General features: G+C 39.0%; 1 protein-coding gene and 1 pseudogene across 1 annotated transcript; both read right to left on the bottom strand.

The window, feature by feature from the left end:
• Positions 1–12256: 12256 nt before the first annotated feature.
• On the bottom strand, positions 12257–14439 carry LOC138336604 (uncharacterized; annotated as a pseudogene).
• An 808-nt stretch (positions 14440–15247) lies between these two features.
• LOC138336603 (tetra-peptide repeat homeobox protein 1-like) lies at positions 15248–16465 on the bottom strand. Its single transcript, XM_069286124.1, has one exon. It carries the CDS (start codon positions 16463–16465, stop codon positions 15299–15301), a length of 1167 nt encoding a protein of 388 aa, XP_069142225.1. The 3' UTR covers positions 15248–15298.
• Positions 16466–16935: the final 470 nt, after the last annotated feature.

The following is a 16935-nucleotide window of genomic DNA, read 5'->3' as shown; positions in this document are numbered from 1 at the left end:
ACAACACAAAGAGTCGAGATTTGCGTTTTCAAAGAGCGCAGGACAAGATGTTGAAAGGGTTAGTTCCCTTAGCTAGAACTCTCCAGAAAATAACGTCGGACCGGAAAGAGATCACGGACGACAAAACGAAAGCGATACTGGATGAGATCATGAAAGCTACTCTCGACAGTTTCATGCTGATAAGTACAGCTTCTCAGGACATAAGTCAACGAAGACGTGAGCTTATTAAGCCTGATTTGAACAACCAATTTTCATCATTGTGTTCCACGAACAATCCTGTAACAACACAACTGTTCGGTGACGATCTCCACAGGTCAATGAAAGAGATCAGTGAAACAAATCGGGTCGCGTCTCAAGTTTCCTATGGAAACTATCAGTACGGGAAAATGAAGGGACAGACCAAATACTCAAACAGAGGAAAATTTGGTGGACATCGCGGCCGTTTCCAGCCATATGATGGCAGAAACCCCAGAAATTTCCAGGCTTTCCAATACCAGGGAAAAGGCCCACAGTATGGAAATCAACAACACAAGCCAAAAAACTACAAAAAGGGACAGCAACAAGAGAGAAAGTAACACAGTCTCTGTCCCCAGTTAATGAGGTAAGTGATGTAAAACATTTACCGGAAAAGAATTGTAAACAATCTCAAATTGGGGTACAAACTCAAAGAAATCAAACAGATTGGGAAAAGTTTCTAAGTACTATACAAAATGAACTGCCAAAATGTGTTAGCTCATTCCAGGCAGGTTGTATAGGTGATCATTTGTCATCATGGAGGAAATTGACCTCAGATTTTTTACTATTAAGTAATGTAAAAGGTGTCAAGATTGAATTTAAAGAGACTGACACAGATAACCCTAGTGCCTATAAAAATAACATTATATTGCCAGAATATGTGTTTAAAAATTCTGAAAAAGTAATGATTCAAACCGAGATTAAGAATCTCATCCAAAAGGGAGTCATAGAAGAAGTAGATCATGTTGAAGGGGAATATATCTCTAACATATTCATGAGACCTAAGAAGGATGGTACTTGTCGACTTATTCTGAATTTAAAACAGTTAAATGAGTCAATTGTGTACCGACATTTTAAAATGGACACATTAACCAATGCTCTAAATTTAATAACACCAAATTGTTATATGGCATCAATTGATTGGAAGGATGCTTATTACTCGGTGCCAATTCACAAAGAGTATCAAAAATATTTGAGATTCACATTCGAAGGTAAACTTTATCAATACACAGCTTTACCTAATGGGTTGTCATCAGCACCAAGAATATTCACTAAAATTACAAAGCCATTTTTTTCGGAATTGAGGAAAATGGGTCACATGAATACGTCATATATTGACGATTCTTTGTTATTAGGTAATTCTCTTGATGAATGTCGGCAAAATGTGAAAGACACTGTTCAACTTTCAGAACAAGTTGGTTTCATAGTGCATCCTACTAAATCAGTGTTTGAACCAACACATATCATTGAATATCTAGGGTTTATATTGAACTCGATAACCATGACTGTAACTTTACCAAGCAGAAAATCAGAAAACATTCAAAGTGTTTGTAATCAGTTGTTGGTTTGTAGAACACCGACTATTCAGGAAATTGCGCAATGTATTGGTTTACTAGTATCAAGTTTTCCTGCAGTTCAGTATGGCCCGTTACATTATAGATATCTTGAAGAAAACAAAATAACGGCACTGAAGCAGAACAAAGGGAACTTCAATGCAAGGACACAGTTATCTGCTCAAAGTAAAATAGATTTACAATGGTGGATTAACAATATTATGTCTGCCAAAAATGTCATATCACATGGCCCACCCTCTGTCACTCTAACTTCTGATGCATCCAAAACAGGATGGGGGGAGTGTTATATATGACTAACAGTCACATGCAGAAAACAGGTGGTAATTGGTCAAAAACTGAATCACTTGATCATATCAACTACCTTGAACTTAGAGCAGCATGGTTTGTTTTACTGACACTATGTAAAAATCTTAAAAGTGTCCACATTAGAATGAACTTAGATAACACCACAGCTATAGCTTACATTAATCACATGGGTGGGAAAAACTCCCAGTGTAACTTGTTAGCTAGGGAAATCTGGTATTGGTGTAGTGAGAGAGATATATGGCTGTCAGCTGCTCATATCCCAGGTAGTCAAAACATTGAGGCAGACACAGAGAGTAGGCTTGACCATGACAATACTGAGTGGAAAATAGATCCAAATATATTCACAATGATTGTAAATATTTGGGGAATGCCTGATTTAGACATATTTGCATCTAGACTTAACTGCCAAATAGAAAGATATGTTTCTTGGAAGCCTGATCCATATGCTGAGGCAGTTGATGCGTTTTCTATGATATGGAACAAGTTTGTGTATATTTTCCCACCATTTTCATTAATTGGGAAAATACTTAAAAAAGTAAGAGAAGATGAGGCTGAGGTAATAATGATACTTCCTTTTTGGTCTACACAAACATGGTTTCCATTTTTGCTAAGATTACTCATTGATTGTGTGTTTTTATTACCTAGGAAGAAGAACATTTTGTCACACCCCAGCAGAGCAGTAGAAAACTCTTCCGAAGATGCAGTTAATGGCTTGTCGCCTTTCCGGCAAACAATCACAAACCTTGGAATTTCAAAAGAAGCTGAGGAAATATTGTTGTCGTCATGGAGATCAGGGACACAAAAACAGTATGACACTTACTCCAGGAAGTGGTTTTCATATGCAGCTTCAAGGGAAATTAATCCATTTTCACCATCTGTGACAAACGTTATTGAATTCCTAACTGAACTGTTTAATTCTGGATTAGGATATAGTGCCATTAACACTGCCAGATCATCTTTATCAACATTTATTGTTATAAATGGACAGTCTTGTGGAACTTTGCCCTTAGTGAGACGATTTTTAAAAGGCGTGTTTCAAAAACGACCAGCTTTACCAAGAAATACTTCAATATGGGACCCGCAAATAGTTCTTGACTATTTAAATACAGTTGAATGTGTTTCATTAAAAATGTTGACATTGAAAGTGGTAACTTTGCTGGCATTAGTGACAGGACAGCGTGCCCAATCACTTCATGTGATGGACACTAAGAACATCTACTTCCGACAAAATAGCGTGTATATCGTTTTTGGTGAAGTGTTAAAGCAATCAAGACCAAATTTCCATCAAAGTGGACTGTCGTTCGAGGCCTTCAAGGAAAATCCCTCTCTCTGTATTGTCACACAATTGCAGGAATACCTGAAATGTACAGCAGAAATTAGAGGAGAACATACTAAGCTGTTTCTTAGCTACCAAAAACCACATTTGCCCATTTGCAAAAGCACCATTTCCAGATGGATAAAAACTGTACTTGAAAAAGCTGGAATCGACATGAACATGTTTACACCACACAGCACAAGAGCTGCGTCTATGTCGGCTGCTTATCGGGCCAATGTTCCAATCGCAACAATAATGAAAACTGCAGGTTGGAGCAACGTATCGACTTTCTCCAAATTTTATCAGAAAGCATTACTGGAGTAGATTTGGAAGTTTCATCCAGTTCATGGACATATATATATATCTTCTTGGTGATTTCGCGCGTGTTTACTTTGACTTACACTGTATGTGTATTTTTTGTTTATCGTGACTTTTTAAAGTGAATATATGTGTGTATACCATATGAAGTTTTAATGTTTATGAACTTTGATTGTTTGTAATATAACTTTTGTTTGAATACATAGTATGAGTTATCTATTTATTATGGTATTTGTATTTTTTGTTCGTGAACACTGTCTTTGAACATCTCACGGGATCTCGTAGTACTAATCAGGAGTGAAGACAGAATTTGAAAATTAAATGAGACTTACCTGTAAGTTGAAATTTGATTGGAATTCTGTCTTCACTCCTGATTGTACGTAGATATCACGTGCCCACCCTTTTTAGGGGATTGATGTACAATGTAATTATTTTTTTTTGGTTATGGGGTTTCCCTCCCTGTTCTACATGGGCTTAATATGCATTCAAGTTTTCTATTAGTCTAAATTTGATTACATTTCTTGTATTTATGCCAAGTGTTCACTCACTGGTTAAAGTATGACTGCTAACGATGCGCACGCATCTCACGTGATCTCTACGTACAATCAGGAGTGAAGACAGAATTCCAATCAAATTTCAACTTACAGGTAAGTCTCATTTAATTTTCAAATTAAAGCACAAGTATGGTCTACAGTATATGCGTAGTCCAGATGAGTAGAACTTTTAAAGATAATCCCTCCAAACTTTACTGATTTAGATTTTAATGTACTTTTACTGCAGGCAAAATTAAAAAAAGAAACAAAAAAAAAACAAAAAAAAACGCCATTTTATTTATGTGTTATTTATGTGCATATTGATTTCGTCGTTATCCGTTCTTTAACTTTCAACTTTTTTCAGCGCTGTTTTTCGTCAATGTGTGGAAATTGTGATCATCATATCGTGCGTGTCTGCCTTTCCATCCTGAATGGAAATCCCGTGTTTTGATCGCGATCAAATCTAGTTTTTTTTCTTATTTCCGCAAATCTTGTAAGCAGAATTTCAAACGAACGGAACAAGGTACGATTCTCAACTTTGGACATGTTATGTATGTACACAAATTCTTGAAACGTACGTTCGATTTTACACGAAAACGTTCAAGGTCAAGGTCACATTAAAAAAAAACTACTTTTTTTCGAACGAACTTTAAATGCTCATAAATTCATAATCATACGTTGTTCAACGTGTACGTTTCGTTATTCAGGTAGATCGCGATAATTAACTTTTTTTCTTACTATATGTTATCAGAGATTATGCCAAGGTCACAAATTCGCTAGATGGTCAAATGAGGTCTAGCAAAGGTCAAAATGAACATTACCATAGAAATGTTTTGAAGAGTGCATATGAAAGAAAATTCTCTCAGGCACATAAAATGACCAATTTCAAGGTCATCGCATTAAAAATGGCGGATATATAGGCCTTTAAAAATGGAGATTTTGTTTCAGCACCTTTAATACATACCATATATACTTGAATTTACATAGACATAACATGGACAGATGTCTACAGAAGTTATGCTTTTCATTGACCTAGACCTTCATTCAAGGTCATAGAGTTTAATAGGCTGAAATATATTTAAACAATTTCTTTATAATAACCAAAAGGTCTAGAGGCCTGAAATTTGGCCTGCGACATGCTGGGATAAAGGACTACCACCTTTCTTCAAATGAATAGTCTTGACCTTCATTCAAAGTCACATGGATTGATAGGCTAAATTTTTTTAAACAACTTCTTATTAATTACCAAGATTCTAAGAGACCTTATATTGGGCCTGTGGTACACTGGGACGAAGGTTTACCAAGTTTCTTCAAATGAGTTACCTTGACCTTCCTTCAAGGTGACATGGGTCAAATTGGCTAAAACCTTCAAATGCCTTCTTCTTAATAACCAAGAGGGCTAGGGACCTGATATTGGACCTGTGACATGCTGAGCTACCAAGTTTGATCAAATGAATGACGTTGACCTTCATTCAAGGTCACAGGGTAAAATAGGTTAAAATCTTTAAACGACTTCTTAATAACCAAGATGCATAGAGACCTGATATTAGGCCTATGACATGCTTGAATGAATGGCTACCAAGTTGGGCCCCTGTTGTCTTTTTAGCGCTGTCCGTTCGTCCTTGTGTGCAAATTCTGATCATATATCGTGCTTGTCTATCTGTCCATCCAACAATATGTTCGCCCATTCATTTCGTGTGTTTTGTGGTTTTGTCTGACTGACTTCATGAAATTTATCTGGAAGTCTGTCCTGTCTCGCTTAAGGGCGTATGCACAGACAGACTACAAACGGATGACAGGAATAACACATAAATACCCATGTGCAGCTAGAATCATAATTTTATTTATGATTTCAAGGTCATCGCATTAAAAATGGCGGAGATAGCGCCCTTAAGCAAGGGCAATTTTGTCTATTTATCGAAGATAAGCCCAATAAAAACATAACTAATAAAACATATTAATTACTTTTATTATTATTGTGGCGTAAATGGTCACGGCTCTGTTTTATGAAGATTAAAATCGGGCTGCCGACAAATAATATGGCAAGCCCTAAAGGGAAGCACACAGGTTCAAAGACACAAAGTCAAAAGGGGGCAAAGTTCATAGGTTTCAAATTCACAAGTTCAAAAGTTCACAAGTTCAACACTTCACAAGTTCAAAGTTCACAGGTTCAAGGTCACAAGTTCAAGGTCACAAGTTCAAGAGGGCACAAGATGATCTGACCCTGGATACTCAAGAGAGTGTCAGCGGTCAAAGTTCAGTAGTTGATATCCTAAAATATTTGTCCCTGGGAACAGCGGACAAATAATCTAGACAAGTTGTAGTTGTGCGATGCGCTAACGCAAAAGTCTCTCCCGGGAACTAGTCAGAAGTCCAAGGTATGTAAACTTTGCCAATGTTGACCAATGCCTGTGCGAAACTGGAGCCGTGCCGAAAGTTGTCTGTAAGCCTTCTCTCATCAGGATTGTTACCAAATCTGAAACTTGTATAAAACACTGCGCAGTATTTTTGTAAAACATAAAAATGTATAGGGAGAGGTGGGAGGGTAATCAATATTTTTTGTACCAACACCTTTTTCTACCAAATATTAAACAAACCAATTTCGTATGATTTCAATTGATTCCTTCAGCAGCGCTGCTTTTCGAAAAGGAAGTTCAAGGAAGGACATGCGCTGTGCTTGCTTCCTGTACAGTAAGGGAGATTACTCTTATGTCCCTTTTCCCCTAATAGCATTAATCCAATATATTTAAGATGAAAGGGGAACTACTCTAGCTGCATTCCTTCAATAAAGACATCTCTACAGACACTACAAACACTATAGACACCACAGACGACACAGTCCACACACTCCACGGGACATCTCTACAGACACTACAAACACTACAGACACGACACACGACACAGTCCACACACTCCACGGGACATCTCTACAGACACTACAAACACTACAGACACGACACACGACACAGTCCACACACTCCACAGGACATCTCTACAGACACTACAAACACTACAGACACCACACACGACACAGTCCACACACTCCACAGGACATCTCTACAGACACTACAAATACTACAGACACTACAGACACGACACAAGACACAATCCACACACTACTTGGGACATCTCTACAGACACTACAAACACTACAGACACCACAGACGACACAATCCACACACTCCACGGGACATCTCTACAGAAACTACAAACACTACAGACACGACACACGACACAATCCACACACTGCTTGGGACATCTCTATAGACACTACAAACACTATAGACACCACAGACGACACAATCCACACACTACTTGGGACATCTCTACAGACACTACAAACACTATAGACACCACAGACGACACAGTCCACACACTCCACGGGACAACTCTACAGACACTACAAACACTACAGACACGACACACGACACAATCCACACACTCCACGGGACATCTCTACAGACACTACAAACACTACAGACACGACACACGACACAATCCACACACTCCACGGGACATCTCTACAGACACTACAGACACTGCAGACACGACACACGACACAATCCACACACGACACGGGACAACTCTACAAACACTACAGAGACACCACAGACACGACACAATCCACACACTCCACGGGACAACTCTTCAGACACTACAGACACGACACACGACACAGTCCACACACTCCACGGGACATCTCCACAGACACTACAAACACTACAGACACGACAGACGACACAATCCACACACTCCATGGGATAATTCTACAGACACTACAGACACGACACACGACACAGTCCACACACTCCACGGGACATCTCCACAGACACTACAAACACTACAGACACGACAGACGACACAATCCACACACTCCACGGGATAATTCTACAGACACTACAAACACTACAGACACGACACACGACACAATCCACACACTCCACATGACATCTCTACAGACACTACAAACACTACAGACACGACACACGACACAATCCACACACTTTACAGGACAATTCTACAGACACTACAGACACGACACAATCCACACACTCCACGGGACACCTCTACAGACACTACAAACACTACAGACAAGACACACGACACAAGACACACACTCCACTGGACAATTCTACAGACACTTCAAACACTACAGACACGACACACGACACAATCCACACACTCCACAGGACATTTCTACAGACACTACAAACACAACAGACACGACACAATCCACACACTTAACAGGACAATTCTACAAACACCACAGCATTGAAATAATTTTATGAACATGTATTGAGTAGACGGTGAAATATTATTGTAATTTACGTCAGGATGTATAGGGCTATACGATCCTTTATCCAATATACTAATTATGCATATCGAACCAAATAAATAAAAGCATGAAAATAAAACAACGCCTTGATCACAATTATTCATAAACAAATAACAACAAACTTATTTCCATTACAATGTGTGACCTATCACTCTTACAGGTCACGGTAGTAAAATGAATAATATGCTTAAATATCATTTTACATTAAAACAATTCATTGAAACATCAGCTGAGGTATTTATCATGTATGGTATCAATGAATACGCTTACAATCGAATGACCTTGGCATGCATTCAAGGTCACTATGGTCTAATCAATCGATTTATATATGCAGTCATTTTGCACCGCGGGCACAACATAGTTCAAGTTATATGTGTCGTAAGTTTCATACTCACGAAACAAGAAGAGCTTTTAATACGTTATTCACCAACGAAAGTTACCAACATTTTGAGAATTGCAATATTAACAATGCATAGGCTTAATTTTACAAAGTCAAAGAAGTGTTCAAAATTAAATTTAGCAGTAAATGAACTGTCAAAAAATCATGATCTTTACGTCTTCAGTGCACACACAAATACACACGGTCCGATCATTAAGCTAAATTGTGGTCTGCTATTCCATTTGATACATTTTTACAGCAGTATCAGTTATTATAAAGTGACCTTTTCACATATGCTCTCATCTAAACAGCCACAAAGAATAATGACAAGAACTAATATGGTGAATAAACGCTGTGTTGTAACGAATACCTTAAAGCTTCATGATTTTCACAGGATCTCAGCGCATTTACAATTTGGTGTTTAATGGTCATTTTTTGTACATAACATCATACAACATGGCAGAGATATTGGCTCATGAAATTGATAATTTGATCATGAAAGTTTAATACGATCGCGACCGGTCGCCAAGATCATCTCGAGTTGCGTCTTTTTGACCAAGAGTTAACTTACGTACTAGTTACTGAAACCAAGGGTATAGAATGCTTTTACGGGATAGCATAAGGAAAAAAATTTTGAATAAAGATATGCTTTCACGTTTTCATAATATTAACAAATACACCGTTGTTTAAATGCTGTTAGATCTAGCCGCCACTGAGACGCGCAGAGTTACGTATTAATAACCACATATAAAATATACAGAACTTGTTTATACAAAAGTGGCGACTTCATTTCACATAAATCGCATAAAATGTTGAGATTTTATTTATAGATATAGTATACATTATTATCCAATCTTAGCCAGTGATCCGTTCAATGCATATGCATATGTATGCTTCACAAAAAAGTTATATAATTTGTCCTCCATCATTGTTGAATGTTGTGAATATGTTTTTCTATACAGTGTTTTTTTATAAAGAGACTAACTTAATAACGTTTAAAGTTTGGAAGTCCAAGGACACGACAAGTAATGATCCATTCAGTTGATTTTATTGCATCAGTTCCATTAAAATGTAATTTGAACAGTCTTTTAAAACTAAAATCCTTTAAGTGACAACATCAATTAAAGCACAAGTATGGTCTACAGTATATGCGTAGTCCAGATGAGTAGAACTTTTTAAGATAATCCCTCCAAACTTTACTGATTTAGATTTTAATGTACTTTTACAGCAGGCAAAATGAAAAAATTCGCCATTTTATTTATGTGTTATTTATGTCCATATTGATTTCGTCGTTATCCGTTCTTTAACTTTCAACTTTTTTCAGCGCTGTTTTTCGTCAATGTGTGGAAATTGTGATCATCATATCGTGCGTGTCTGCCTCTCCATCCTGAATGGAAATCCCGTGTTTTGATCGCGATCAAATCTAGTTTTTTTTTCTTATTTCCGCAAATCTTGTAAGCAGAATATCAAACGAACGGAACAAGGTACGATTCTCAACTTTGGGCATGTTATGTATGTACACAAATTCTTGAAACGTACGTTCGATTTTACACGAAAACGTTCAAGGTCAAGGTCACATTAAAAAAAAACTACTTTTTTTCGAACGAACTTTAAATGCTCATAAATTCAAAATCATACGTTGTTCAACGTGTACGTTTCGTTATTCAGGTAGATCGCGATAATTAACGTTTTTTTTCTCACTATATGTTATCAGAGATTATGTCAAGGTCACAAATTCGCTAGATGGTCAAATGAGGTCAAGCAAAGGTCAAAATGAACATTACCATAGAAATGTTTTGAAGAGTGCATATGAAAGAAAATTCTCTCAGGCACATAAAATGACCAATTTCAAGGTCATCGCATTAAAAATGGCGGATATATAGGCCTTTAAAAATGGAGATTTTGTTTCAGCACCTTTAATACATACCATATATACTTGAATTTGCATAGACATAGCATGGACAGATGTCTAAAGAAGTTATGCTTTTCATTGACCTAGACCTTCATTCAAGGTCATAGGGTTTAATAGGCTGAAATATATTTAAACAATTTCTTTATAATAACCAAAAGGTCTAGAGGCCTGAAATTTGGCCTGTGACATGCTGGGATAAAGGGCTACCGCCTTTCTTCAAATGAATAGTCTTGACCTTCATTCAATGTCACATGGATTGATAGGCTAAATTTTTTAAACAACTTCTTATTAATTACCTAGATTCTTAGAGACCTTATATTGGGCCTGTGGTACACTGGGACGAAGGTTTACCAAGTTTATTCAAATGAGTTACCTTGACCTTCCTTCAAGGTGACAGGGGTCAAATTGGCTAAAATCTTCAAATGCCTTCTTCTTAATAACCAAGAGGGCTAGGGACCTGATATTGGACTTGTGACATGCTGAGCTACCAAGTTTGATCAAATGAATGACTTTGACCTTCATTCCAGGTCACAGGGTAAAATAGGTTAAAATCTTTAAACGACTTCTTAATAACCAAGATGCATAGAGACCTGATATGAGGCCTATGACATGCTTGAATGGAATGGCTACCAAGTTGGGCCCCTGATGTCTTTTTAGCGCTGTCCGTTCGTCCTTGTGTGCAAATTCTGATCATATATCGTGCTTGTCTATCTGTCCATCCAACAATATGTTCGCCCATTCATTTCGTGTGTTTGTAGTTTTGTCTGACTGACTTCATGAAATTTATCTGGAAGTCTGTCCTGTCTCGCATAAGGGCGTATGCACAGACAGACTACAAACGGATGACAGGAATAACACATAAATACCCATGTGCAGCTAGAATCATAATTTTATTTATGATTTCAAGGTCATCGCATTAAAAATGGCGGAGATAGCGCCCTTAAGCAAGGGCAATTTTGTCTATTTATCGAAGATAAGCCCAATAAAAACATAACTAATAAAACATATTAATTACTTTTATTATTATTGTGGCGTAAATGGTCACGGCTCTGTTTTATGAAGATTAAAATCGGGCTGCCGACAAATAATATGGCAAGCCCTAAAGGGAAGCACACAGGTTCAAAGACACAAAGTCAAAAGGGGGCAAAGTTCATAGGTTTCAAATTCACAAGTTCAAAAGTTCACAAGTTCAACACTTCACAAGTTCAACACTTCACAAGTTCAAAGTTCACAGGTTCAAGGTCACAAGTTCAAGAGGGCACAAGATGATCTGACCCTGGATACTCAAGAGAGTGTCAGCGGTCAAAGTTCAGTAGTTGATATCCTAAAATATTTGTCCCTGGGAACAGCGGATAAATAATCTAGACAAGTTGTAGTTGTGCGATGCGCTAACGCAAAAGTCTCTCCCGGGAACTAGTCAGAAGTCCAAGGTATGTAAACTTTGCCAATGTTGACCAATGCCTGTGCGAAACTGGAGCCGTGCCGAAAGTTGTCTGTAAGCCACTAGGGTGTGGCGGTGGTAAAGATATGACTAATATGCATTTCGCATATCTTTACCATTCGGGGTAGAATCTGTGAAAATATTAGTTTTGCACCTGGAAACTGGGAATACAAAAACCTAATCACCCTCCGAAATACTGATCGAAGCTTTGCAATGGGAATTTTCCCTAAATCATTCCCTCCACAATCAAGCAGCAAGATGTCTGGATTTTCCGCTACCGATTGCAGGAGACTGATCTTACTCTCTACCTGTTGGATACCAAGGCCACCATAGCCCTGCCAGAAAATGTTGGCTCTCATTCTCTGCAATCCTAAGTTGAGACCCCCTGGCCTTGATCGTGCTGCAATTCCCGCTCTTTTAATTATAGAAGACCCCAGAAACCAAACTTCCAATCCTGAAATATCTTCAATACTGTGTTAGAAAACATAGTATTATTTTGACATGCTCGATTACAGATCTGGAAATGTGATTATGGGGATACGGATATAATGACTATAGCAATTAGATTTCCAACGACCAGCCTCTTTAATAGCGTCAGCTGTATGACCAGCTTTAAATGCTGCAGAAGCGGCCCCAATCCGAAATGAATGCGTTTTAAAAGAAGCCGTATCCATATCTAGATACCTAAGAGCCTTTTGAAGAACTGATGAAAACTGGTATCTGGCAACAGGTTCCCCACTAAAGTGACACAGTAAAGGACCCCCCCACCCCTGGTCTAACTTTCAGAAAAGCTTCCGTGGCTTTCAAAGGACATATTTCATTATCAGACGCCCGAAGTTGAATTATAGTTCTTTTTCCTGATTGGTCAGTTTTGGAATATCTTAAGTGTACTTGTACATATTGGCCCTGTACCAATGTTACATCTCCCCTTCCTACAACATGGCTTGGATTACATCCCTTAGACAAGCACAACTCCCCAACCCTGAAAAATCCAAAGAAGGCCATTGTAAATGCTGTCTGAAAAAGTAAGGCCTCAAATTTATTTAAACACACTAATGGCAGAACCTTAACAATCTGAGCTAGGATGGGCCCTGTAATAGGTAGCCTTGTATCTACCCTATGTTTTAGCCTTTTCATCCCCTCAAGAACTTTGCCTACTAAAAAAAATCTGTGTCGTATCACAATTCCCCAATACTTTGCATTGGAACCCAATGCTAGAAATATAGGAGCGAGCCGTTGTGTCAGTTAACCCCCTAAGTGATAATGTGGCAACAAAACTAACTAAGTGTTCAACCATCGGGGGCCAGACATTTGGCAGCCTATTAGACGCTCCGAATGTATCAAATGCTGACAACCCTGTACTGTATGACCTATGAGTATTCCTAGAAATAGAGGCCCTCAATAACCTATCTACTTCATCCTTGATAACAGCAGATGGAATTTCTCTGGGATTTGAGCTGGATGAGCTTGAGCTTGAGGCGCCACCGACCGGAACCGCCTCCACTGCATATGAGAAATAGAGTCTGCAATTACATTTTCTAGACCAGGAACATGTTTTGCCTTGAAAATAATGTTATATTTCAAAAGTTCTAATACAAATGGGCGCATAAGTTCCATTACCAACTTATCCTTGGAAGACTGAGCATTCAGGACACTGACTAACGCACTATTATCTATGTTAAATATTACCTTCTTATTCCCTAAATCATGTCCCCATATCAAGATTGCAAGGACTATTGGAATAAACTCCAAAAAAGTAATATCCCGCATTCTGTCAGAGTGTGCCCATGTTTCAGGCCAAGGAAAGTAGACCCACTCCCCATGAAAGTAAGCGCCACAACCCAATGATGAATTACCTGCACTATCTGTAAAAAGTTGCAATACATCACTTTCTGACCAGGACGATTCTGGGAAAAATAATGTTCCATTGGAATTCTGAATGAATTGTAGCCACACCATAAGGTCCTCCCTCATTGCCCTACTAACCCTGACAAAATGATATGATTTGCTTGCGCCCTTCATCGCATCATACAAACGCCTCAAAAATGGCCTCCCCGACTTTAACGCCCTACAGAAAAACTTAAGTACTCCTACTAAAGACTCTAGCTCCTTTAAGGTGACTTTTTTCTGACTGAGAAACCTAAATAGCATATCAGTAAGCTCCACTGCCTTTTGAGAAGGGATTTTGATAACCATTTCTTCTGTATCCATCTCCAGTCCTAAAACAATAAGGACCATAGTAGGTCCAACTGTTTTGTCGACAGCGATGGGAACTCCCAATTCATTACAGGTATCTTTGAATGAAGACATAATAATCTGGCAGTCCTGAGAGGCCCTCTTACCAGCAAATATGAAGTCATCAAGATAATGAGATAGAGTGTTCACCCCAGATTTATACTTGACAAGCCATTCAATGAAAGTTAAAAAATTTTTCAAATATATTATTAAGAAATGGCACATCCCATGGGCAAGCATTTGTCTATGTAATAACCTCCCTCAAATTGAAAACCTAATAAGTCAAAATCGCCAGGATATATTGGTATTAAACGAAAAGCTGATTTAATATCAGCTTTGCCCAAAACTGCCCCTTGACCTAGTTTACTTATCATTTCAATTACAGAATTAAATGAAGCATAATTTACTGAACACAATTCTGCGTTAATGAAATAATTAATGCTCTTTGAAGGGGGAAATGATAAATGTGTAATCATTCGCCAACCCCCATCTGACTTGGGAACGACCCCTATAGGCGAGATATGAAAGTTTGCCATAGGAGGACTTTAAAAAGGGCCCATAATTCTACCCAATTTTATCTCGGACTCTAATTTCTTTTTTACCTCCCGTGGATGCTGATTTGCTGATGTTAATTTTTTTGAAAAAAACCAGCTGCTCTAGGGCCTGTATACTGAAGTCGAAAACCATATGTAAAACCGTCCTTTAATTCCTTTGCTACTGTTTCTATTGGGTACTTCTCTAAATATTCTGTGAGGGGTCCCACTTTAATTGGGGAATGGCCTAGGGCCCATATATCTTGGCTGGCGGACATTTTGGGTTGGGTTGCTGAACCTGGGACGGATTCCTGTCTGGGAAGTCCCCGTCTGGGCAAGTCCCCTAGGATTTGGGGGGCGAAATGAATTATTCATTCCCATGGTCCCTGGAGATATGCAGTTTATTTTAGGGTGACCCCTCCACATCTCATACAAATGTGGGCATAATTGCAAGTGGGACGGGTACACAAACCTTTAAAGTTATAGTCAAAGCATTTTAAATTACCTACAGGAGACTGTTTTCTCTCTGTGTTAAGCGTCGTGCTAATGCTTGGAGATAGATAAATGAGCCAAAGCTCAGTATCTACAGTAGCCCATGAGCTACATGGGTCTTGACTCCGCCTTAAGCGAAATTGCTCGTCATAGGACCTCCATCCCATGCCATTACATCTTCCCGCCCCCAGCCTAATTGTTTGTATATATTTTAACAATTCATGAACCCGTTCAGGGTGAGCAGCTGAGTAGATACTGGTATAGATAATGAACGCATCAGTCCAATCAGCTATATTGTTGATTCTCTTTGCGTTCTTATCCTTAGCTACTAATTGCCCATTAACGTCCAAGTATAGTGATTTTGGGGCAGTGTCCTGCCTAGCAGACAACGAGTTATCTAATAAGATACCTAAATCAATGAATTCTCCATTTATAATTTTGCTCTTATTTTTTGACGACACATTCTCACCCAGAATACTATGAATACTAGGTATGGAAGTAGGTGTACCTTGGTTTGGTCCTTCACTGACCAAACAACCTGCATTTTCGAGAGCTTGACCTGAGTGTCCAATTAGTCCTCCCATCGTAACTGTCGGTGTAGGGTCTGGTTGAGGGGTAGGCATACTGTTTTGTTGAGGGGCTGGCATACTGGTTGGTTGAGGGGCTGGCATACTGGTTGGTTGAGGGGCTGGCATACTGGTTAGTTGAGGGGCTGGCATACTGGTTAGTTGAGGGGCTGGCATACTGGTTAGTTGAGGGGCTGGCATACTGGTTGGTTGAGGGGCTGGCATACTGGTTGGTTGAGGGGTAGGCATACTGTTTTGTTGAGGGGCTGGCATACTGGTTGGTTGAGGGGCTGGCATACTGGTTGGTTGAGGGGCTGGCATACTGGTTAGTTGAGGGGCTGGCATACTGGTTAGTTGAGGGGCTGGCATACTGGTTAGTTGAGGGGCTGGCATACTGGTTGGTTGAGGGGCTGGCATACTGGTTAGTTGAGGGGCTGGCATACTGGTTAGTTGAGGGGCTGGTTCATTTCTTGCGTAAGGGCTTGTAGACGGCCTCCTTGTCCTCCCCATGACTAATTAGCCACAGCTCAAAAACAAATTCAATGTCAAGTTAACTTTTTTTTTTTTTTTTTTTTTTATATCATTAAAATAATTGTTTCTAAATAAATTATATCCAGTTGTTTAAGTCCACTGACATTTAATTAATAAATGACCAAAACCTTCATACCACGCGCCGTAGCCGGCATGACCTAAGGCCCAACATGGCAGAAAATCTCAAGCCATTATGAAACGGTAAGATATCGTGCTAATAAGAGCGCAGCTCTCTGCGCGGCCGAAGGCCGCGTAGAGCGAAGCTCTACTAACCATAACACGTGTGTGAGCATACAGATTCCAATACATTCCAGTACCCCTTGGACTTTGAAATTGTGTCCCGCGGGAAAAGTCTCGCGCCTCCATGTAGGCAGCCATGTTTTAATTCTCGTTATCAGCACGACGAGATTTGAAATTTTTGTACTTGACTAAATGTGTTATCAGTATAC

This window comes from Argopecten irradians, chromosome 12 (assembly GCF_041381155.1).
Source record: "Argopecten irradians isolate NY chromosome 12, Ai_NY, whole genome shotgun sequence".
Taxonomy (NCBI): domain Eukaryota; kingdom Metazoa; phylum Mollusca; class Bivalvia; order Pectinida; family Pectinidae; genus Argopecten; species Argopecten irradians.
This window is presented reverse-complemented; position numbering and strand designations above follow the sequence as displayed.

Excerpts from the sequence above, each read along its gene's own strand:
- LOC138336603 (XM_069286124.1), bottom strand. The coding sequence starts at position 16,465 with ATGGGGAGGACAAGGAGGCCGTCTACAAGCCCTTACGCAAGAAATGAA.